Source organism: Plodia interpunctella, chromosome 5 (assembly GCF_027563975.2).
Source record: "Plodia interpunctella isolate USDA-ARS_2022_Savannah chromosome 5, ilPloInte3.2, whole genome shotgun sequence".
NCBI classification, from domain to species: Eukaryota; Metazoa; Arthropoda; class Insecta; order Lepidoptera; family Pyralidae; genus Plodia; species Plodia interpunctella.
The window spans coordinates 7,630,527-7,656,868 of NC_071298.1; the positions used below are offsets into that span (position 1 = coordinate 7,630,527).

A 26,342-nucleotide genomic window follows, 5' to 3' on the forward strand; every position below is an offset into this window, starting at 1 on the left:
CATATATTCAATTATATGCATATAACTTATTACCCTAACTGCAATCTTTGTAAATTCACACAGAGTACACTGAAAGATGTCTACTATCATGTCCGTGATCAAATTTAAAGTTCACCAAATAGCTCTTACCGTGAGGTACCACCAATAGGCACCGCTGCCTTCGACGCTCCACGTATCTATTAGGAACGCAGAACTGCACTATTTTAAGCATTTCCATATTATTAATTATTCTACGAAGTAATTTAAAAATATAAGACACCATACTGGGCTCCCTTCTTACCCTTAGCTCATAATACCCTACCATACCCAACACGAAGAGTGTGGGGAACATCAATGGATAAAAAGGATACACTCCGTATTGTCTCCAATATAAATACCGCACAAACTTGTTCTGTAACTTTTCCAATATAAGCCTATATTTCATTTCGTGCGGATTCCACACCTGTGCATTGCATTCTAGATGACTCCTAACTAGCGTATTATATATAATGTATTTATTTCCCGCATACTGCGAAACCGGCCGCACTGCGAAGAACAAAACCTAGATTACAGTATGTGTTCCCGGAAATTAAACTGCGATGTCATGCGAACTCCCAAGTCTTTCACTTCGGAGACCCTCTCTATTGATGTATCACCAATCTTATAGTCATACTGGATCGGGTTTCGTGCTTTAGTACAAGAGATGGCCTGACATTTCGAGATGTTTAATTCCAGCTTGTTTCCATTGCTCCAGTCTGCCACTCTGTCAATATCATCCTGCAAGCGCTGACAGTCTGCGGCTGTTTCGATAGGAAGAAACAACTTCAGATCATCCGCATGATGCATGCACCCCCACATCATCTAAGTCATTGATCATCACCAAGAATTGCTGCCTGCTGCTGGCTTTAACCCCGAATAAACGAAATATGGTTTGGAGCAGTAACCGGCATAATCAACATAATATTGTTGTATTTGTCTTGCGTAATTTCGTTTCGTAAATTTTCGTAAATTTTCGTTTTATTGATTTTTTACTCAAATCTAAACATAGCCAAACACCTTGCAGGCAAAATTTAAAATCGTTGGAATGGCATCGACACGTCAAGTGATGAACTAAAAAATACAAACTCAGCAATTCGTTTGCTGAGTTTGTAGATAATACCTATAATACAATAGAAGTACCTATTATTTTTTATAGCACAGTGGGCAAATGAGCGCGCGGTGTGTCAGATGGTAAGCAAACACCGCAGCCCATGCCCACAATTCTAATTCCGACCTGTCAAATAAATTATGCCAAAAAACTTTTGTCATATTGTTGAGCGCCAAATTTAAATTAACAAATTTTACAATGTTAATTTTCTGGCTCACATAACGCGTGGATGTAATTACCGTTTTTGTGGTTATCTTAAACTTTTTGATAAAACTAAAAAAAGACCAATTAAGCTCCGTAACTCTAACGCAAAAAGTATCATTGTGAGCTTACAGTTTGAATACGTCATCTCAAGTAATAAAACAAACCATTAACAAAAACTTGAATGAAACCAAGCCAGGCTCATAGCCACGTCAGGGCCACGCCACGACGACGTAGATACATAATTATTTATAGGAAAATAGTGAATGTAACTTTTGTTTTAAATATCACACCAGAGTGCAACAGTTAGTTGTAGTCATGATAGTTACGTTTAACGTAATCGACTAGACAGAATCCCCAAAATCTGTCTGTCTCCAAAATATTTATATCCAGCTAAGGCGAAGAAAATAGTAATTATTGTAGCATTAAATTAATGTGAAAATACATAAATGTAAATTACATAATTGTAATTAAAATAATATTCTGACTGTTCAAAGGCTTCTTTATATAAGGATGGATGGTAAATAATGGGTATAGTATATAACTATGTGTCTATATATAATTAACAGTTAGAGTCGAACAAAAAATTACTAGGTTCTAGCAAACCAAAATTGAAATCAAAATCGTATTAGATTTCACTAATAATGAAATGTATCATGGTAGAAAAAATGAACTCATTTAGAAGCCAAATAACACTAAAACAATGTTTTCGTTTTCTCAACCAAGTGTAATAAGTATATTCAAGTTTAATTTTATTCACTCAGTAATGCATTAAATGTTTAACGGATTTGTACTGGCTGAAAAGTAAATAAAAAAAAGAAAATCCAGAGAAAACGATTTTGGTACAATTCTTGAAACTTATTAAGTTACAAATTTAATAATAGTTTATTTTTAAGAATAAGGAAGTAGAACTCCACTAAGAAATCCTACGAATTAATACTGTGTTTGAGCTGCCTGAAAAAGTTGAAACTCGGAGGGCGGGCAGCGCAAAAGCGCACGGCGTACGGCATAACGCGTTCTGCCGCCGCCCAGGGCGCCCACGACTACGTGCCCGCCCTAATATCACTATGCCAGTCGATATGCGATCTAGTGCAGAAACTTTAACAAAGTAATCCTTACGCATATCTGCGGCTATAAGCAATATCATCAATAATAACCACTAAGTATTAAAGTTTCAAGTAGTTTTAGATTTCATTCTTTCGACTTGTAGTTTGTAGTTCGTGCTTTATCGGCTATGGCGAAGGTAAGACTTTTTCGAATATTATTATTACTTCTTGAATAAAATTTATTGATGAAAACATGAACAAAATGGGATCGTCACTTTTAAACTAAACAATCATATATAGTAACAAATCTTCCAACGTTATAATATGAAATGTATAAAACGAATTTTGGAAAAAAATATTGATGGAAAATAAATCTGTTTTTTTTTCATATTACAGCTATGTTTTTAGTAGTTAAGTATTTAAAAGTTTCTGAATAGTTTTGGCGCCATTTATTTGAGATTGCTCATTGATAAAAGGGATTGGTATAGGATAAATATTATAATTTATTTGTAAAATTAAACATGTGACATGTTTATTAATTGTTAAAATCATAATCAACAACAACTAAAGGTACTTCCAAGTACCTCAATTAAATATGAAAACAAAGTACAATGATGTGGCAAATAGGTATAGAAATAAGAATGTATTTCTTTTTGAATGGTTTGTAATACATATCACGTAAAGTTTTGAAGTAATTAAAAAATAATTAATGAGTTACTTACTTTTTAAAGGCTAAAACCTGTTAATAAATATATTAAACTGGAAAACTTATTGAGGTTGACATTGCAATTAGCAAACTTGTTCATGAATAAAGCTAAAGCAGGGACGAAAATATAGTTATTTGAAAATTCCGTGTAATAATGACAATATCATATACATATTTGACGGCAGAAACAAATAGGGTAGAAAGTATATACTCATATCAGATTATTTTTCAAGATCTTATATTTTGTGTATTTTTCCAGAAGTCTGCTTTTACTTTTTCTTCGTGATGATGATTTGATGAAAATAATTACTATTTCATTCGCATAATAAGCATATTTTAATTGCAGATTGAAAAAATAAATACGCTCGAAATAATTCTAAAAAGGGTTGAAAAAAGTCTAAATTAAAAAAAGCATATTAAAAAAATTAATCTAAATTAGTCTAAATTAAAAAAAGCATATAAATTATTGAATATTTTCGTTTAATTTCAGGAAAAATTAAGTAAGTACTATTTTTTCCCAAATCCCAATGAAGATCATTCGGAAAATTCTTGAAGTTTCACGTGGAAAATTATTATGTATACCTAACATTTTTATATTACCAAATCCAGGTGTGTGGATTCCAAATTACTTTCATTCAATATTTATGAACAACAGATATGCCAAATTAGTCAGTATTCTGGAGCAGTTCCTGCATATTATTAATGAATATTAATTACTTAATTATAGCCAATCACAACTGTTTAATACCATGGGCAAGTTGAACATTACCATACGTATACTATATACTTATACTTTTGTGTGAAAGTAATCACAAAATTCGACTAAATGATTTCGCCATAGCGTCAGTAGAAAAGAAAAAGATCATTTTTTGGTGAATTATGCGGGGAATAGGAATTTATTTGACCGGTGCCCGGGATACAACTTTCTATAACCATAATGTACTATGTACTATAAAGAATAAATCACGCGAAATCGATGTTTCCCTCGGCACCTCTAAACTCTAACCTCAAGCAAAAACTAAAACATATCATTGGTCTTGCCTCTAGTGTTTTTAGGTCGTATTGGTTCAACTCAGGTTTTTGATAATAAAAAAATTGTGGAGGGTAACTTTCAAATGCATATGCTCATAGAATTTGAACACATTTTATAATTCACGGTAAATTAACGAATGTATTTAGAATAATTCGATATAGGATGGGGGAAAAGGATGTAAGTACTTATATTTGGATTGACATAAGGGTTACATTTTTATCCATGAATTCCTACAGTGAGAGCTAGTAAAATAAAACTCTTCAACGTCTGTTAGATTTTTGAGTTGACATTAATCAATTCCATAACAAAAAAAAACATTATTTTAAAAGCCAAATGGCGCAGCATTAAAAATTTTGACAGTAAGCGGACACCTTGAAGTATCTTCATATTTTTAAAAAGTAAATACCAAATGGTGCTTTTCTCAGAAACGATAAAAATTTACCTAGTTTGGAACTTTTGTCTTTAGTATACCTAAGATTTCGTAGTAGCATGTGCAGATAGACAATACTTTATTCATATCGAAAGACAGAAAAATACAGTAAAAGTGGACTGATGGACCTAAACCATAAAAAATATGTTTGACGACCTCGGTGGCGCAGTGGTAAAGTGCTTGCCATTGAACCGATAGGTCCCGCGGGTTCGATTCCCGGTCGGGTCATGATGGAAAATGATCTTTTTCTGATTGGCCCGGGTCTTGGATGTTTATCTATATATGTATTTGTTATTTATATATTTTGTATTGAGTTAGTATCCCATAACACAAGTCTCGAACTTACTTTGGGGCTAGCTCATCTGTGTGATTTGTCCTAATATAAATAAATAAATAATTGTGACGAGTAATTAAATCGAAGCAAGAAGAGGAAAAGGAAAGCCAAGAAGGGCATTCCTAGATGAAATAAAAGAGAAGGCAGAGGTCGTGTCGTATAGGGAGGTGAAATCAATGGCTGTGGACAAAATTAGTTGGAAAATGATCCACAGACAAGAACAAAATTCTTAAATTAATTGATGATGATAATTAAATGGGCAGTATCTCAGTGATTTTTCTACTACAACAAAGAGCTGGGCGTTGATTTCCAAACACCACCTGTGGGTAACGGAACCGGTTGCGTAACAGAAAATAGTTACACTTTTACAGTTTTATTATATGAATAGATTGATATTAACTCTAAAATTCGCATAAAGTATCTACTTACCGCATTTTAATACTTCTTAAGTACCTATATAGGTATTTTGTAACGCCCTGTACGTACGCCCTTACATGTAGACATTATGTTTGCTCGAATCGACCGAGTTCCATTCGTTTTCCCATCGATTTGGTTCAAATTAATTGATGTAAACATTCTGTTATCCCTGTGTGAGTCAATATGTTGGGTTTATTTAATCTAGATATCAGCCAGACTTGTGGTATCGGTGCTGTTAAAATTTGGGGAAGATACAGATAACTTGGTATTATCTAATTAATGATAAATATGTTTGCATGCATTGCAAATGCACTCGCTAGTGACCTTTTAATTGCACCTATGTCCATAAAAATATAATTAAGATTTGTATTTTTGTTTAATGCATAAACTCAAAAACAATTGGACCGGCACAGACACCGACGAAACCTTCAGAGCACAGGGACATAGGCTACTTTTTTGTTATAATTTTATCCGAGCAAAGCCGGGAGGGATCTCTAGTAATTCAATCCCTTGCCTAAACTATTGGTTCCATCAAGATATTTTTTAAAACTAATGCAAATAAATTTAGGAACCTGAAAGTAATCAATTTCAGGTTCCTAAATAAAACTGCGTTGCATTTGAATCGATCCGTAAAGTAGATAAGACATCCGACTTATCGGATAGTAGATCGCTAGTAATTTAATTCCACTCGGATATCAACCTAAGGAAACGTAACATCCTTAAAGGGCTCAGGGCTGCTAAATTCAGTTTCCCCAAATCGACGTAAATTCCCGGCCATTCTGAGTTGATCACCGGACATCGCACTCACATATAAATAAGCTACTACCTATTGTAGTTATGTCAGATTCACGTTTAAATAACAATTAATTATAAGTAAATATATTAATAACATATAAAAACTTTATTAAAATTTTGAATCTTTCTTACTGGAATTATATCATATGCTAGAAAAGAGCTAACGATTTACAAACGTCTGAACGCACATTTTCCAAATTCAGCTCAGAAAACTGTTGATTCGAAGTTCTCTTTTAAATAAAAAAAAAATAGATCAAAATCGGTTCAGCCGTTTGCGCAGCAGCCAAAATGCCACGGACAGACATAATGGTGGACGTAATCAAAGTTATCCCATACCATAAACGTGATGCATAAATATAGCTTTGGTATTTTGTTACAATTTCTGCCCGTTTAAGTACTTTAACTTTTTAACTTAAACCCAATTTCTACCTTTTCGTTTCCAATGTATTTTGGATTTATCCTAAGGTCGATAAAGGTACAATTCTAAATAACTTAATTTTAAAAGTAAAAATACAAAAGGAAATAAATTTCGTCACGGTATTAAATATTCAAACCTCTATAGGCTTTCTACAACAAATAGATCACAAAATCAGTCCCTTTAAAAATTACTGCCCTAATATTTACCCTTAATCGAAATCAAATTTAATTGAGTCAAGATGCGACTGCAAATAACTCTGCTATAAGTGAGGTATAATTTAACGAGCAGTAAACGTTTTAAGGCAGTGGAATTACTTTACTTCCTTGTCATAAAGTTGACACTTCTCCCTGTAGGTATTTATTACGAGAGGAAATACAACAGGCTAGATATGCCTGAGTAAAAAAAAATAATTTATAAATACATTGACATCAGGAAACTCGATAATTAAATATCTATATTAAGATAAGTATTGTTGTATAAATTAAGTTGTCAGTACATATATATTATTATACTGACAAACATTTGAAGGAAAACACTTCGTGAGGAAACTTTCACACTGGTTGACTATTTACTTGAGCCATGAAATTAATAGGTACTACGGAGTACCTACTAATTCCATGACTGCACCAATATTTAAAAGACAATTGTCAGATGCCCACTTCTATACACACATAACTCGATGAGAAAGAAGTTTTTCTTTTTTCTTCTGCAATCACAGAGGTTCAAGAACTAAAAACACGTACTTAATTATGATAAAAATATTCCAAATAAGAGCAAGTATAAACCGACACAAAAAACATACCTTTGCCGTGGTAAGGGATTGATTCTTTAGCGGTATTACAGCCAACTTTGATTAAAATTTGAGACGAATGATGTTACATCTACAAATGAAAGTCTCCCCGCAGACTTATGAAGTGAAAATAACAAATTAGATATGCGATTTTACCTGACTACGGCGAAACGAAAAGAATAGTTCTTAGTCCAGAGGTATTATCGATTCCAGAAAATATACAACCCAAACGTTTTCCGTCCTATTTTTTCCAACATTCAACAAAAAATATTCTATACTATTTCTCATTGAATCTTTGCTAAAAAAAAGTGATTTCATAATGTTTTATGCATTTGATATATGTTGATACTTCGAAAACCATTGAATGCGTTATGTATGTACAACTTTTTATGGGGTGCGTTTGAATACCAATCTTACTCGAAGGTGAAGGAAAACATCGTGACAAAACCTGCACACTTGTTGTTTAGTTCGCTAGATGTCGATGTCGATAGGCGTAAAAATCATGTCTGATGACGACTTGAATAAAATCAAACACCAGTATTAGCAATAATATACTTAATAGAAGACCAAGAGCAATCAAAAGTAAGTAGTTATTTTGACATCATATTTATCTTCTGTTACTGACAATAGAACGTAGCAGCTAAACGCCGTATGATGAATCTCGGTCGTATTCACGTCGTAAATAAACCAGGCAAGCGTTATCTCAAAGATAACCCTGTAACTCCTCCGGCAAGACAATAAATACATCCACGTTTTATCCCCCCAATTGCCCGCTTTTATGAAACCATTAAGTAAACATCATTGTCAAAGCTTTTACTTTCACAGTGTTCCACCATGTGTTGTTTTTAGATATCAAGTGAAATAATCGGAGTACAACGTTTACAAAGCGATTTTGATGTTCTAATGTATTTTATAGTAACTATTATTCAATTTTTATAAAATGTTGTTTTAACATAAGTTATATTACAATATAAATGCATAGATGATCTATCAAAGCCATGATGAATGCTAAGCAAACAAATATATAGAATCTAACACAGGTCTTTTAAAATCGATGTCGTGGTAATTTTTCAGATTTTATTTAATCGATACCACGATACCATCTAAAATATGTAAACCTTTTTGATATATATTTTATTTCAAGTTTTCTTAATAAAATCTTAAGGGGACAAGTTCAAGTCAAGTTCAAGTCAAGAAATTTAAGAAGTTTGTTCTAAATCAATCAGTTTAAGGTACTTTCGCATTTATTTTTTAGTAGAAAGTAGTAAATGTAAGTTGTCAAGAACAAAACAAAAGCAGTAATTCGAATATATTTGAATTATGAATTGAAATTCCTCTGAGATTAGAATAATTTTAACTACTTAAGTATATTAATAATTATATTAATAAGTATTGACTTATTAAGCTTCGGTATAATTGAGTTACGATACTTATTTCTTATTCCGAGCATTGTTAATGAAATCAAATTCGATGTCGAGTCAAACGGGGACTACTGAGTTCATTATAATTTGATCATTATATATTTCTTTGAGAAGTTGTACTAACTTTCATTGTTAATTGGATACCTGTGTAATTTTAGAGCACTCAATTTAAACTGTAGGTATTCATTTTCTCTTGTGAATGCACTGATAAATATTATAAATTAGGGTCTACATGACGTTTAGTTTGTTGCATGAATAAATCTTCTTCTTGAAAAGTGACCTTTAATATCAAAAGTAATGAAGTTACACATGCTTTATATGACACATCCGCAGTATTTTTCTTTCCCTTCGCAGTGGAAATGATGGGTCCCCGGGGCTATGACGCCGAATTATTTCCACAAGATGTATCTCACGGAAGCAATTGAGCACCCAGAAAATCCTTTTTTCCTCTGCTAATTAGTCTCGCAACATGGACAAAAAATGTTGCCAGTATTCCATACACGATTCATGCATGTAGCTAGAGCAGCAGTAGCAGAGGTGGGTTATTGTGCCCAGTATTTTCCGATTTCTTTCAAGAAATCCAAAAACACTTTTGTGTTGAACCTTTTGCGATTAAATTGGGAAATAATATTAAATAAAAATTATCAAACTTTTAATTAATGGAATATAAAAAAACATGACAATATGATATTGAAACGTTATATAAACATCCAATGAAGATCCTGCAACCATGAATCATTCATGGTTGCAAGATCTTCATTGGATGTTCATATTTGAATATGATTTTTATTTAATATTAAGTACTTTTGTTGAAAAAATGAAATTATTACATTTAGCTTTGAAATGTTTCATTCAAAAAATATTTAATTAGAGTGGAATACTAGTAAACCCTATCTTGACGTTTGATGAATCACTACATAGTAAGTAAGAGTCGTTACCCGCTATGTCCCTATGAATCCATCCATCCTTTGTTCAAAACTTCGCAATTAATTTAGATGCGAGATTTTTTTAGATAGTGTGATTCCTGAGGAAGGTTTAGGTGTATAATGTATTATGGTTTTACCCGAGCGAAGCCGGGACGGGTCACTACTCACCAGTTTTGTATAAATAAAAAAGTAGTCAGAAAATAAATTTAAATCAGATTAGGATTATGAGAAAGAGAGAGAAATATGAAATTAATAAACAAACGTAGCGTCCGTTTTTATTGACATTTATTCCGAGTGGATAGCTAAAAGCCTACTCGAAGTCGCGGACGGAATCGCCCCACGATAAGGTAAATGATAAGGTTTGCGGCGATCTGATTTGCGAGATTGCACCTAATAGATTTATGCCGAGATGACATCTCGACGATGTCTGTTTAGATTTACTTAGCGTGGTGCACCAATCAACTTTGACGTTAACTTTAACCTACTTGCTACCGTCACACGACGATTATAGATACAATGGCGTACTTTGCGTTGTTCTGTGCTGGTTAAAGTTAACGGCAAAGTTGACTGGTGCAACTCACGCTTAGGCTCCTTTTCCACCAGAGATAAGGAAAGCTGCGTACTTACAACAACAACACGTAACCACGGTAAAATTTAAATCTATCATAGCACTAGTGGAAACGGGTTCTGCTAAACTATGTTGTTTATATGAAAAGATGCTATGGATAGATGCTAAGGATGCTGCAGTATGATGTTCCGGTTACATTACTGCGACATTGCTGTGACATATCAAAGCCAAGTAAATTCCCTTGACATTTTAAGATTTGGCTGTGATTTTACGGCAGGACCGGCTGCCTGACGTCAACGTTCCTTGGGAATGCCACTATACACTCGATTATGGTAGTGTAATAATAATAAATAGACATGCTAAGGACAAGTAATACTTACTAAAAACAAAAAATATTCATAGTAAAAGTTTTCACAAATATGTAATATGTTGTGCAAAGAAGTTTGAAATGATAGGACATAGATCGGGCTCCCGACCCTGACCCTCGTCGTGTAAACAAAATGAAGCGTCGCAAAAATGAGAATATGCGGTCGTAGAGATGAGCTTCTCGCCGGATATTTCTATGTACTTCTTTAAAGTCCGAAGAGGACCGGTCCGTCACGTGTGTACGTTACATAAATATCACGCAGATTCTACATAGATTACAAGTTATTTCAATTTCATATTTGTTTGTTCGTAATATTTATTTATTTATTTATTTAAAGTTTGCTGTACATAAATAAAAAAATACTTGGTAAGTAAAAAACCTACATTTTGCGCGATTTATTAACAAACATTCTTGGCATGTCCATTAGCTTTGTACTTATTTGTACTGTATTTAATGAATGCCATTTCAAACAAAAGTAAGATAAGGAAAACCATCCGAAGTTAATTTTAATATCTGATAAAAGAATTAATTATACATTCTACTTAGTAACCGTTGCAGACATCCACCAAACAGGTACAGAAAAATCCATAAACATTTTACAGGTTCAAAAAACATTTTATGGCTGACCAGACAGCGCCCCAGCAACATTGGTGGAGACTCCATAAAAGAAATATAATAACGGCCATAAAAGGGTGAACGAATGTTCAATATATTTTAAGTTGAAATATAAAAAAAATATTTACATATCCGTCGAAATCACATCACATATACGATACGATTTAAAAAGAAAATAGGAGCCATTCGTATCACCCGCACACTTATGTGAAAACCTTACGACTATTGGTCCGAATCTTTTTGCCGTGAGGTCAGTTTTTTATAAACCTACCACCCCAACTTAATCGAATAATACAAATGAAATCCTGCACGCTGGTTGATGTACTACTACTACTTTACAAGTGTACAAGCGACAAATTGCTATCGCCAATACCTCAAATAAAATCTAGCACCAGTAACAGAAAAAAACACATAGAAAGTAATTTTCGAAACTTCACAAGACGCCGAACTCAAACACATACCGTACCGTGAGTGCTTTTATTTACTGCAAGAAAAGCCAACAATGTATACCGCACCCGCCAAAGTTTGGCGATCTGTTCGACGACTGTGTAGAGCCGGTATAACCTTGAATGCCGAATTTGCGGCGTTTGGATACCAATGTTGCGGTAACAATACGGGTCGGAATGTGGCCATAATCGCGCTCTGAATCGACCGCAACTATACCGGCCTCAGTGATAAACGACCATTGTGTTAGTCACACACAACTTAACTTACTATCGTACAATTTAGGCTAGATTTATTGAAACTTGACTCAGAGACTTTCGGCTTTGTGACCTTGTGGATCCCTCCACCTTACAACGGCTCGGGTAAAACCATAATAAAAAGTAGCCTATCCTGAAGTTTTCGTCTATGGCTATGCCAAATTTCATCAAAATCGGCCTAGTAGTTTTGGAGTTTATCCGTTTGTAAAAAAATACAAATATTTTCACTTTATAATATTAGGATATAGAATTTTCATAGTATGGATAACCTTAAACTAATGAATTTTGAAAAAAAAAGCCTCGAACAATTAATACAGAAAAATAATAAAAATATCAACAAAAAAAGATAATGCTACTATTAGGGTATTGTAAACGACCAAAGTGATAAAAAAATATTAGCGGTTTGTTTCGCTTTGACCATATTTTAAAATTTAAAAATATATGAATTTTTCTTGTCCTACCTAGTTATATAAAAAAACAAATTATTAATCAATTAATATTATTGAAAAGATACTATCGAATTAATTATACATAATAAATTAATATTTAGAAAAAAGCAGTGTGTTACTTTCCTCAAATTTGAAATTAAATGTATTTGACACGGTTTATTATGATTTTACCCGAGCGAAGCCAAGATAGGCTGCTAGTCACCCACAATGTTCTGAATAATGTTATCGATTGACTAGATCGTAGAAAAGCCTGTTCATAATACATGAATCACGCACAAAACCGTAATAAATACCCGCACCTGCGGGAGTTGAATCGAGATCGATATGCTAGTGGCAACCCTAAGCATTAAATTTTTACAGCTCATCGGACGCGCATTTATTGATTTGACATTAGATGATACCTGGTCCAGCATAATTTAGTGGTTCTCCTCCCACGCTAATTGTAAAAGGAAATCAAGAGCTAACCACCCCTTGATTTCCTTTTACAATTAGCGAGGAGATCACTCTTATAGGCTACGGGGTAACTTGACATTATTTGTGAATTTCATCTACCATCTTGTCTAAAATTAACCACAAATAATTTAATAAATAAAAATAAAAGGTGATAATAATTATAACGCATTGTTATCGACGTCGAAAGGGTGTGTCTTATGATTTGTATTTATCATTCGGAGCGATGTTGATTACATTTTGGTACAAAGATAGACGAAACGTTCAAGAGTAACAGAACCCTTATAGATTCGTCATGTCTGTCTGTCCGTCCGTCCGTCCGTCCGTATGTCATAGCCGCTTTCTTTTCTATTCCGTGATCAGCATTAAGTTTTGTATAAAACAAAAATAGAAAAAAACAATACAGTTTGGGGTCCCCATACTAACTTAAACTCCAATTATTTTTTTATCAAACCTATATGTGTCTATTTCTCATAACCTGTGTATGATATATGGGATATGTCTTTAAAAATGATATTGAGGTTTCTAATATTATTTTTTTCTATAGTTTGCGAGAGAGACACTTCCAAAGTGGTAAAATGTGTTTTATACCCTTACAAGGTATAAAACTCAAAAAAATATATGATGTACACTTGTAAACTTCCACCCAAAATTGATTTGAACGAAATCTAGTAAGTAGTTTTTTTATACGTCATAACGCAATACGGAAACCTACATGGGCGAGTCCGACTCGCACTTGGCCGCTTTTTTAAGGTTTTACCCGAGCGAGACAAGGACGGGGTGCTAATATTAGATTTTTTGTTTGTTTGATTGCATTGTGTTCATGTCTACATTGTCTATAAATTACATATTATAAAACAAAGTCTTCTGCCGCGCCTGTCTGTCTGTCTGATTGCGATAAACTCAAAAACTACTGGACGGATTTGTATGCCGTTTTCACCAATAGATAGTGTGGTTCCTGAGAAAGGTTTAGATTTATAATTTTGTTTTTACCCGAGCGAAGCCGAATAGAATACAAAGACTTATTCAGGAAATAACCAAATGACCTCACAATATTGAATATTTTCAAATTATTTTTTTTGCTTGTTAGAAATAGATAGGTGTATTGCACTTTTTACACGAAATTAATTACTAAATTTATTTTTGACTCGGTACAGCAAAGTAATGCGAACATTTTTCCAGGTGTCTAAAAAAGCGTTACACTCATCGGAATACCACCTGTGGGCATATAGAATCCCTCCGAAGATAAATACAGCGAGCAATGTCTTTTCTTTTTATTACTCTTGTTTTATACCCTGCGGCTTCTGCTTCTTGAGTGAACGCTTACGGCGAATGTGTTCTTTTGAATTTAATTTGGTAAAAACATTGGTGTCATAAATTTTAACGCCTCGACTTATTCTTCTTTTGTGTTCCATTCCATTAAATTGAATGTTATGTAAATATAGCAGGATATACTCGTTGGCCCAAGCTGAATGAGGACTGACCCGTGTCAACGTCAGCGCATATCACACTTTATATCAATTTATATAATAAACTCGCACGTAAGCACCGTTAGTAGGTAATTAAATGTACTTATGCTTTCTGAAATTTATGGAATCAATATATTTTTTTAATCATATGAAGATGTTTACATATCGAGAAGTTATATATTTATTTGAGTAACATGACCAAAATATTTTGTTTATAAATTGTGCATTAACATTTGTTACACATTTTGGTGGCATTAAATATTTGTTATATGGATTTATAATACTACTTAAATCAAAGTGGAAGAAGTTAACGAAGTAAAATAATGAAAATGAGAAATGAAAATCCTTTCCGTGGCCGCTTTTAAAGTTCAGTTCTACAAACAACAGTTTGGTTTTCATAAACAATGAGTTCGAGAAATTCTGAAACATAAATAAATCTGATCGAAACTTTGATAATCTCATCAATAACATTTCAAAATTTACAGAAAATGTAGTCAAAACGCAATTGATGTGATGTTTCGCACTACAAAGCGCAATATGATTTTTTTATTTTTGTCTATTTCCTGTTCAAACTTTATCTGAATACTCAACAAATCTTGTTGAAAATTTGCATATTATTATACACAAGGTACCTAACTTTTATCGTATAAGTATAATAATCTCTCTCTCTCTCTAATCTGAGCGTTTTCCCGATTTCCTCCTCCGCCGTTCGGCCTCAGCTGCTCTCCTACTTTTTCGTAAGCGATTTTCAAATAATTGATACCAATTATATATATAAACAAAAAATACTTTTTGTTTTCTAAATTCTTCGATTAAATTCCAAAACAGTTTTAGTAAAATAAGCTATTTTTCCAAGATGTTTTCGCGAAATGTATGATAATGCAAATCAGCATAATGGAATATTTTACATCCTGGCTCTCAATTGACTAACAAAGTAGCTAAAGTATCATTTCTTTCTCATTCCTAAAAACTTGTGGGGTTCTGATCACTATATTATTACAAAAAGTTTATCTTAAGTAACTATTTATTAACTAACGTAAGATATTTTTGAAATTATAATATTCATTTTTGATAGTGAGAAACCAGAGAAACTATCATATTATTTGAACTTGAGTGGATTTTAGACACTAAGGGTATCGTCAAATTCGACGTTAATCTTAACCGGCGGCGGCGTGCCGCTGACGTTTAGATAGAATAGCGTACTTTGCGTTTTTCTGCACACGAAAAATTAACGGTAATGTTAACGGTGCAACCCACCCTAAATAATCAATAAATCAAAATTATATACATCTAAAATGTACCTAGTTCTACTAGGTTTAGCCTCCATCATTACGGCTAGAACTAGGTAGATGTAGCTGGTCAAAAAATGGTTTTATTGGTAGCTACCGACACAATCACTGCAGTTTGAAGAACGGTGTGGTTAAATGGTTAAAACCAAATCCTATACTCGTTCCACTTGAGTCTATATACCATCTAACTCATGTATAGCACACTTAGGTGCATCATGCTTTTCGTTTCGGCTTTTAGAGCCGTAACATGACAAAAATAATTGTTTATAATAAAAGCCAGTGCTTGAAATAGTTAATTGCGGTTAAAAAAGTAATAAATCCACAGTGACATTCAATTAAAAGAAGCGCGTGCCGCGACCATCCTTACCCCAAGTTTAACAAATACAACTTGACATTAAATAATACCTTTTTAATTCCTTGTTCGGTAAAAATACACTTTATTACGAATTTGAACTAATACTTCCAAAAAAATTGCTTTTCTATTGACTATAATTTAGCTGCAAAGTTTTAAAATTAATTTATCTATTATTTTATGAGTGTAAAAAAATATGTTTGTTGTGTAATACCTAGTGGCTCCGCAATTGTAACGCTACGTTTATAATTTTTACATATTTTTTACTCATATCAAGACTAAGTATAATATTTAATCCAGTAACTTAACGACGCAACATCTAAAACTTACGTATACACACACAGAAATATTTAATCTAAAAATTCAATAAATGTAATCATACCCTTTCCTTTCAGTCACATACCCGTCACGTATCGCTTTATAGCTGTGATTGAATAATGTTGGGCTAAGAGGGTTTTAAACACTATTGAGTTACGTTAAAAGGATTCTGGTTAACGTCCTTCACGAAATGAAAGACGTCCATAAATGTCACCTCATCACTATTGGATCATTTATGTAATAGATATCATTTTGCGAAATAGTAATCTATCCGGTAGGGTATAATGTTCTCGACTTACGCTAAAAGAAAAAAGGGATGTTTGTGCTTTTGTGAAGAAAATTTTAGAATACTTATTTAATATTCTATAATTTCTAATTTACGCTATTAAAAACTTATATTCTTTTCTCGTGTTTCGTATAGGTATTTAAATATTTGAAGTGGTGGTGGTGTAAGACGCGGCCTGTAAACCGAATGGTCCCAGGTTCGAATTCTACTCATGCCACGTGACTTTGCATACCAATCTGGCTCATGTGTAGTAGTTTTCATAAACCAACAACAAATGTGTAAAAATAAAATATCATATTGTCAATAATGAAACCAACGTTTTTGTATATGGTTGTTATTGTATTGTATATGGTTCTGTTTGTCGGATTTATGTGAACAAACCTGTCATTCAAATGTCAATATGGAAAATACTATAAGCAGAACTACCAACAACAGAATGTGGCATGAAATACATAGCGAAACTAATTTTAATTAGCGAGAACTGGAGCGGAGGCCAGTCCAACAAACAAGGAGTAGAGCCGCCTCAGGGGATGTTGCAGACACCCATTTTTCATTGTCACGTCATAGTATGCAGTGGGTTAAAAATATTTTCTTAGCGCAACTCATTGAAAAGTAAAAACAGGATCACCAACAATAAGAAGTAAGAGATGAATAAATAAACGAGAGGCTTTATCTCATTTTATAAAGAAAACTAAGTAGTGTCGTAATGATTGCGATGCAAGCGTGCCCATTACAATTTGGCTATTTACTATAATATACTATAATAAAGTCGCATACTATGTAATGTACAATGCGTGTGAGCCATAAGACGTTTTTCAACAGAGTCTAAATCGAAGATAGTCAAAAAATTCGCATGAAAATTTTACGCGAATGTGTAAAATATAACTATTGCTTAGAAGTAATAAATAGATATGTAACTAGAAAATTCAGTTTATTATGACAAAAGAAAACGAACTATAAAGGTTTTCTTTTTCAGGATACTAGCCGACCAAGCCTTACTTCGTACATGGGCATTTATTTATATATATTCTTTCTAAATTGTCTAAATAACAGTGAAAACTGCATCAAAATCCCGTAAGTGGTTTCAAAGAAAAAAAGCTTAGAAACAGACAAATAGAGACGGAGGGCGACTTAGTGTTATAATAATTAGTAAAATTTCGTTAAATATTGTAATAACGATCGTTTTATCAAGAGTTATACATCCAGTTCCTGATGATTTGGAGCTCGATGTGCGGAAAGTTCACGGTCCATTACATCTCCATCAGATCGCAGTAACTACCCGCAGAGATTGATGGATGGATCTCATCTCCATGCATATTGCGATCACGCGAGAGTGTGTCAACTTATAATAGAACATGCGTTTTAGATAAGAATGTGATATATTAAATGAATTTTTACATTTCAGCAAATATATCTTTCTCTTTCTCATATATTTATTCTTCATTAAATACAGTACAATTCATGTATGTTACGTACACAACAAACTAGCAAATAAATAGTACATAAACAAAATCATAGATTCATTTACTAGGTATTTCGTGATCATATTTAATATTGTACTGGCTGTGGTGCTGCCTTAGAACCTGGGATACATAGACACATAAAATCGAATTCAGAATTCATTCCAGATACGAGTAGTGTACGGGTGTGGTGACTATACTACGCCACGCAGGTCGTCAAAAATCAGTAATAAAATAATGATAAAAGCTTATAATAGACCGCAAATCAATAATATATTATATGGCGTGGGCTTCCTGCCCCGAATTATGATAGCTCAATCGGTTGAAAATATCTGATTTAAAATTGAGTTACAAGATTCCACCCGAACATAAGTTCGAATCATGTAACTCAATTTTACTTACTACATTGCAAGTTAAATAAAAGCTTGTAAAAACGATTTCTTTTTTGTTATCAAGTAAGTATTAATGCCCAAAAATCCGATAAACGAACCCACGCAGCACCACACGTAGCCCCTCTACAAAACGCGATGGGAACGAATTACAATATTCGTAGCACCATTGCAGGGGCTGTGAAATTTCGTAGTATTAGGCTACGAGATGCTGCAATATTTCGTTTTTTTATTTACCAAGTGAGCGAAGCGAGCGAGGTCTATAATTCTAATTGTATTTTTTGTATGTATGTATGTTTGATTGTTGTGTGTAACGCGATAACTTTCGAACCGTTGTTGGTCTGATTTTAATGAAATCTAAAAGATATATAAGATCTATCCATATAATTTTTAAGTTCGTGAGGCAACAAAATCGATTCAGTTGTTTTTGAAATATTTACAATTTTGTAAAAACTCATCAAAAATGTATTGTGTTAAGTTCGCGGCGAACTACTTGACTTTATTATTTATAGATGAAATTTGAGATTTACATTTTTTCACCCGCCAGTCTTGGGAAGTTGAGTAATCTGGTCATCTTACCATTCCAAAAAATATTTGAGCAGAATCTTTCGCTACAGTATTTTTAATTCTCAATCTTAACGTCATAATTATTATGTCAGGTAATTTTTTTATAACCTTTCCTTTTTTACTGTTTGTACCAATGACAAGGTAATAAATTTTTTATAAGTTTTCACAATCACAGACAAAATTTTAAAGTTATATTTTATGATGACCTCGGGCTTGCAGCGTCACAGCCGGGCACGCAACAGAGAGAAAAAGAAAGAGAGAGAGTTAATATTATTTTTAAATTATTTAAACAGAATTTACTGGTCAGTGATTTATTGTCGCCGTTACAAAGCTGTCAAAAACAATCCATGTATCATACTCAAGCAAAAACCCTTTATCCTACAACAGTAGTGGAGTGGAATTTTAAAAGGTTTTGTTATTTATAAGCCATAAAATGTTTAGCTCTCAGGATTATATGAATTTTACGACACGACGACGTTTTGTGCGGACAATAGCGGCACATTGAGGTTTAGGGGTTCCAATTGCGATGGGAAATAGATCGTATGATAGATTTTACGAACCACATCGGCAATAGGCTTAGGTATACTTTTGTATACCTAAGCCTATTGCCGATGTGGTTACTGATGTCAATAAGTAATATATTATATCTGTCGTGGCCCAAACGTTGACTTGTCCAGAACGGCCGGCCATATCGTCACTACCTTTTATGGTTCGAAGAAAATAGGAAAATGTATTACATATCACATAAAATATACTTCATTATTGTTTGAATATGGTAGTAAGAAAAAGACACGTTTCCATAAAGTATTGGGTGGTTCTGGAAACATTTTCACAACAATCGTTTCTTGTTCCAGAAAAAATATATAAAACATAACTGAACAACCTAGTGACATCGTAAACACGAAAATGGGTGGTATAAAGATTTAAATCAACAATTATCCGCACAATGCTGTCAGCATTGTGCGGCGACGACCTAATCGACGCTCTAAGCTGCAAGCCTCTCACCTTTTTATAGTCCCTGAACAGACAATAATTGATTCCAATTTCGTCGTTTCAAATTCTAAAAATAAAAATTAATGATAATATGAAATAATTAAGTACGCGAAAATTTTAGAAAATACCAGAAAATTACAGATAAGAAATGAAAAGTATTTTTACTTATACATTTGACAGGAGTACTGTAGTTATCATATCAGACACAACTGACCTATGTAATGAAAAAAATCTGAATCAAAATATTTTTTTATGCAAAGTGATTTTTTTTTCACTTTTTTTAATTTATCAAATAATCATATAACAACTATAGCTAATCTTATTCTTAACTTATGTTACTGCCAACTTATAACTTAGAACACTCATATGGAATACCGAGTTCCAATTAGTAACAATATTACCTATTGGGAAAAACGTAAGTTACATTGAGTACAGAACACTGTTACCTTGAATAATTTATGTTAAATCCTTAGAACAAGTAAGTATAAAACAAAAAAATAATGATGTGAGAAATAAACGAAAAGGATAGGACGCATCACGCTATAAGTGTGGTGTGTGTTTGTGTGATTGTGTACATTATGTAACTTTAATTTTGAAAGAACTGTAATTCCATGCTGTAAGTACTTTATGCATCTGTACATCAGAGATGGTGTATGTTATTAAATACGTATAAAAATTATGTTTTTTAACCGTTTTGACTGCCAATTCTACATAATATAATTCAATTCTCTCGTGTTCGAAACAGATACCTGTAACACTGTTATAATCTAAAAAAATCAATACATTCGTAAAGTTTCCTAAAAATCTTGTTGAATGTTAAATTGGTTTACGATTTATTCTAAATTCCACTTGAATTTCTTAATAAGTATTGTTGAACTTTGAACCACTGTTTTAAATCTGTAAATTATAAATTGTTCACATTTAAAATACTTTGGTAATATTTAACAGAAATCTGAGATCATTGAACGCTTTATTCGAAGAGTAAAGACATTTTGTTATTTACAGATCAAGGACCGTTTGAGTTGCTAAGAAATTGTGCACATACAACTCGAAAACTCATATGAGTTATATGTTTGCTTGGAGCCGATACGGTCTACTTAAGTTAAAATTTGACGTGATGTTTCTATATACCTATATTTGTATAAGACTATATTTGTCCCTTCGAAATTAAAACGTCGGTTCGTTCAGTAAATAGATATTACAATATCAAGTGACGATCTACCCTCATCTAATTTTCTGAATCTTTTAATTAAATACAAAACTGTAAGTTACAACTTGAAACATGATGAAGCTCATAATATACATCATTATTGCTTAAGAATAATAAGTGTACGCCAATTTTAAGTAACTATGAGATATATCAAGATCAGTGTGCAAATTTTAAAAATTTTGAAACCGTAAGTAAATTAGGTATTTTTTTAAAGTATACTTAAGAGTTACAAGTGCACGCGAACTGTTATCGTATACCTAAATTACTTTAAAGTCTGTTTATTTCTGACATTTATATTTTAATTTAGTACAAATGGCAGAGTTGAGGGCGGTTCATTACGGAGGGTCAGTAATGAGAGATCGGCATCTGTGACGCGCTGCCGCCGTCTTAATGAGAAAATGCTTCAATTACACTGCCAAAATTCTTATCCGACATTGTTGTTTTGAAGCGATGGCATTACAACATTGTTTTCAAATTGACAAAATGTTTAGATGACTGTTCATTCAAATTGTAGGAATGCGAGTAGTCTACCTTTCGACAATGATATTAGGTATCTCTGTTTGAGGTTTACCAGATAAGTATACCTAAATTCTTTTAATGAATCCACAGAGTAAAACCCAAAGTACGAACCAATTTTATTATTACATATTATATATATATTTTATGACCACACTTCTTCTCACAACAAATAAAATATAACCACTTAATCTATATTTATATTTGTCTCACTTCAGAAATGACGAAGTTTGCGAAATATATTTGCAAGATTGTATGAGAACTTGCACCTACTATTTCAAATTCCATTCTTAGGTAACTCCTGGTCATTATCTAGCTTTCTAAGTTTATCTTTACGGGCTTTTTAGTTTTCGAGATTTTGTAATGAGTTATTGTTTTATCTATTCTATACAGAAAAAACAAATACTTAGATACAGATTTGCTAGACAAAATAAAAAATAAAATACGTTAATAATCATAGTTTAGGTAATGTTATATTGAGTAGTTTTAGTTTGCATACCCAACGACATATTACATATTATATAGTATTGTTTTAAATTAATGTACTATTTATTATTAATATTTGCACCCTGCATGCAGGTTGGTTACAGTTGACTTAAGATCTATGTAAATCTTACAAATAAATGATTCTATTAAAAAGTCTAAATTGGTACCACATACTAGTTATCACTTGATATTTTCATTATTACATGTAAATTTGATTTTAAGTTTGAATCGAAAGGGAATTATGGTGAATATCTAAGTCGCACTTATTATTTACTTTATTATAACTATTAAGCATTTTTGGTAAGGGCGCATTTCTACCTAGATTAATTTGAGAACGAGGTACAACAAACGTGTTGAATAGTTTTCTTCGAGAATTTGACTTGGGTACAATGTATCTAAGTGCATCAAAACTATCCTGACAATCGATTACACCATGGGTCAATTTATACAGGAAAATTAAGACCAACTCTTGGCGGCGCTTTTCAAGAAACAGAAGTTCAAATTTAGTTAGTATTGTTAAAATAAAGAAACCTCAGGTAACATTTGTCCCCAGAACAATTCTCGACATTTTAAACAAGTACTGTACCGTTCCATTAGTCTTTTCAGTTTAATGAAGTCTCTAAAGTTACTATCGTGACATTTCAGAGATATAGAGAGGGTAACAGATTGAATTACGCGAAAAATAGTTTTACCTACTTGATTTAACCATCAACACCATTAATTGTGTAAATAAGTAATTATTTGTTATATTTTTAAATGTTACGGAGTTAATTCATACCTAAATGAGTATGAATTATAACTAATTCAAATTCAAGTTCTTCGTTTCATATAAGTTGATGTAACGTTGCGATGGCACGAACGAAGGAACAAGATTTCTTTCAAATTAACCCCTTGATCTATGAAATCATAATTTCACATTTAATTCGTGTGACGATAATTGAAAAGCTTAGAGATTAACCATGTAATCATGGCACGACTTCCCAACACGAAAAATTAAATTATCCACACTTAGGTATATGATAAGAAAGTTAGTGTTAGGGATATAGCTAGTAGGACGTATTTAGATTTTTGGTAACTCTTTTCATTATAGGAAGTTCAAAACGATCTGGGAGCGAAGGAAAAACATAGAATGTGTCTTATATTTTTCCTTCGCGACCCATATAAACCATATATTGGAGTACATAACGCCTCCACATCAATATTTCATACAGACCACAGACCCCTATGGCATGGTAATAGTGACGAATGTTCAATGTATTTGAGTAGATCGCTGTTGGCTGGAAGTCATGCTCTCGGAAACCTCATTAATTACTGACACTTCGAAGCCATTAATAACGTTTATTGCCCCATGACTGAAGTCTAAACGTCTGTAACCAGCTGTAAAACGTTAGTCGTTACGTTTGCGACCTACTTTCATAGGGCTTTGACATTCCACAATCACAATAATGGTGTACCATCAAGCACACATTGAACTATGGACTGTAGATTATTATCTATCTCTCTCTCTTTTTTTTCATCTATGCATTTCCCGTCATTCGCCGTCATAGAGCGTCGGAGTCCAAGGTCCGCTTCTTACTTTTTCTCCTATACCTACTTCGCACGGTCTTCAGCGTCCTCAATTGTTTTCAAAACCATTGACCTATTCCACGGGACGGATTTCTATGAAATTTGGTACATGTGTAGAATTTATCCTGGGATAGCACATAGAGTACTTTTTATTTCGTAATTTTCTTTCAACTTAGACTTAGTCTTCCATATTTCAACGCAATTTTAGCTCGCATCAATAATTCAATTCAAATCTGAAAGTCGTGACATTTTATGATTTTTCTAATTTATTGTTGTTTCTCTTGAGCGTATACATTTACCTACATCACCGAAATCGTATATTTTCAGAATCAAAATTGCACAGGTGCTCTTATCTTGTCAACATTTTATGATAAGTATTCGAAATATATTAATCGCCCTTCCTCTCTACGTCATTAAAAGCCAGTGTTAATGAATCGATTCTTGGCATTCTTCATTTTCACTAAGTACTTTTTAATTAACGTGATATTCATAATGAATATTTAACTAGTCGTTAAAATTGCAAGGATCTTCTACGCTCCGTCAGCACCTACCTATACCTAAATCGACAAAGTTTTGTCAGCGCCCACAACAGCCGTGAGATATGCAAATCATATTCACTTATGAAGCCACTCTGGAAGCTTATCTCTGGAACATTCGCGTTCTAAGACAAACAATCGAATATTTCTGTACAAACGGCTCAAGATAAATTAATTAAACATAGTTGAATAGCTTTAGTTTACTAAAGCAATAAATAACGTAATAAATTTGTTGAGCAAAAGTTTTAATATTGTTGGTCAACTAAACGGTCTTGGGCTTAAATAACATTTATAATTTCGGAATTTGCACAATGTTACATTCTATCATCACTTCTTGGCTTTACTTATGAATACTTCCAAATATTTATGTTTATTGATCAGTTTTGTTTTGACAAAAATCAAAAGCATTTCCTTAATATGAGTTATTTAAATTTATATGTAGTTCTATTAATTAAAATTTTTGGCATAAATACTTAAAACATAGTATGAGTATACTCTATTCTATTGTTTCAGATGCGACAATCACTGGTTCCTGTAATACTTCTCGCAACAGTAGCTCTATCATCAAGTAATGTACTTCCAATTATGTCCATAAATCATCTCGACTCAGAGCCTCTAGGTTTCAATAGTCCTAATGCCAATACGTTTAAAGATAATAATAATATTTTGAGCGGTTTATTTTATAAAATATCTGTTGGAACGTCTCTCAAAGACCATCTACCTAAAGTGCAAAAACTTCCAGAAGCAAAGTTCGAAGATTTTGACAATAATCGAGGAGAAGCTAAACTCAACGTCCTAAGTAAAGACGAAAGCTATAATGGTGAAGGTTATAGAAAAGAACAGTGGCACAATTATCCGAGGCAATTAGATCGTCTGCATAATTATTTGTACGGACAACACAGAACAGATAAAAGAAATCCAGACCCAGATAATCCAGACAATGGAAATTATGAACTTGTCCCAGAAATACATAGAAGTAATGATTTGACTACTAACGAATTGCTCCTCTACAATAATGGTGACACACAAAACATCTACGACACATTTTTTCCAAATACTAACCCTTTTTTCATTCTTAAAATTCGCTTAGCATGTTTGAGTAATAAATTAGAAAACACAGATTTAGAAAAAAAATATGTTCAAACATTATCGGAGCCTGATTCTAGTTTTGATATAAAAGAAGACAAAGTATATAGAAATGAAATAAATCCCTCAATAGATGCTGTAAAAGTAAAACGGGAAGATGTGAGTGAATCACAGAGCGTTGATGAAGGTATATATATTTTAATTACAGGCGTATACAAATTTTAATTTTTAAATTGAATTCATATAGGTAATTACCTAAATTCGTTGCAGAATTTGATAACACGTAAGTAAGGAATTATATTGTTTCTACAGGTGAACCACTAAATGGGAAGGTAACTGTTAAGAAGCGACTCTTCTCTCTTTGGAGTCGACTGCAAAGTCTCAATCATAAAGGACATGAGCTGCATCACCGACGGCATCTCCACGCTTTCTACGGTTTGCCTGATGGAGACGGCAATGGCATCCTCACAGCTGAAACTAGGGCCTCACTTATGAGACCGCCCGGATCACCCCTCAGATGGGGGTGATTTCACATAGACTTACGTTTTAATTTTCTTATTAATTAAATTGAATAAAGTTATGGAGAAACAAGTGAAGATTTATAAAGATCATTATTTAATATATTTGCTACAAGTTAAAGTCATTTTCAAGTATGAATTTTATCACTGAATAGTTTGTATAATAATTCTTATTATGATTTGGAGGATCTGTGTGTAATAAGTAGGTTTATACGTTTATTATTAAAATACGAATTTCCATAATATATTTTTCATTAAAGTGCAGACGTCCCGAATGTTCTGGGTTCTGTAATAGTTCTGTTTTTTTTTCCGACACCATAACTATAATAAATAACTATTAAATGCTAACTGTTTAGAGTCAGCGGTAGTTTTTTTAAACGAATTTTACATTCAAATAAATATCAAAATTTTGACAATGAGTAAAGAGTATGTACGTGTATAGCATAAATGTGCAAAATGTGAATAAATAATTTGGTTCTGCTTGAAATAATTCGATCGTAATCATTGT

At 32.8% G+C, this 26,342-nt stretch overlaps 1 protein-coding gene across 2 annotated transcripts; it reads left to right on the forward strand.

Moving 5' to 3' along the window:
• The first annotated feature begins 24 nt into the window (after window positions 1-24).
• LOC128669689 (uncharacterized) lies at window positions 25-26,039 on the forward strand. 2 transcript variants are annotated; one of them, XM_053744699.2, is made up of 3 exons: window positions 25-2,570; window positions 24,744-25,503; window positions 25,629-26,039. In XM_053744699.2, exons 1-3 carry the CDS (start codon window positions 2,562-2,564, stop codon window positions 25,841-25,843), a joined length of 984 nt encoding a protein of 327 aa, XP_053600674.1. In that variant the 5' UTR covers window positions 25-2,561; the 3' UTR covers window positions 25,844-26,039. The 2 variants fall into 2 exon arrangements, with proteins under 2 accessions (XP_053600674.1, XP_053600675.1); XM_053744700.1 differs by lacking the exon at window positions 25-2,570 and adding an exon at window positions 20,999-21,313.
• Window positions 26,040-26,342: the final 303 nt, after the last annotated feature.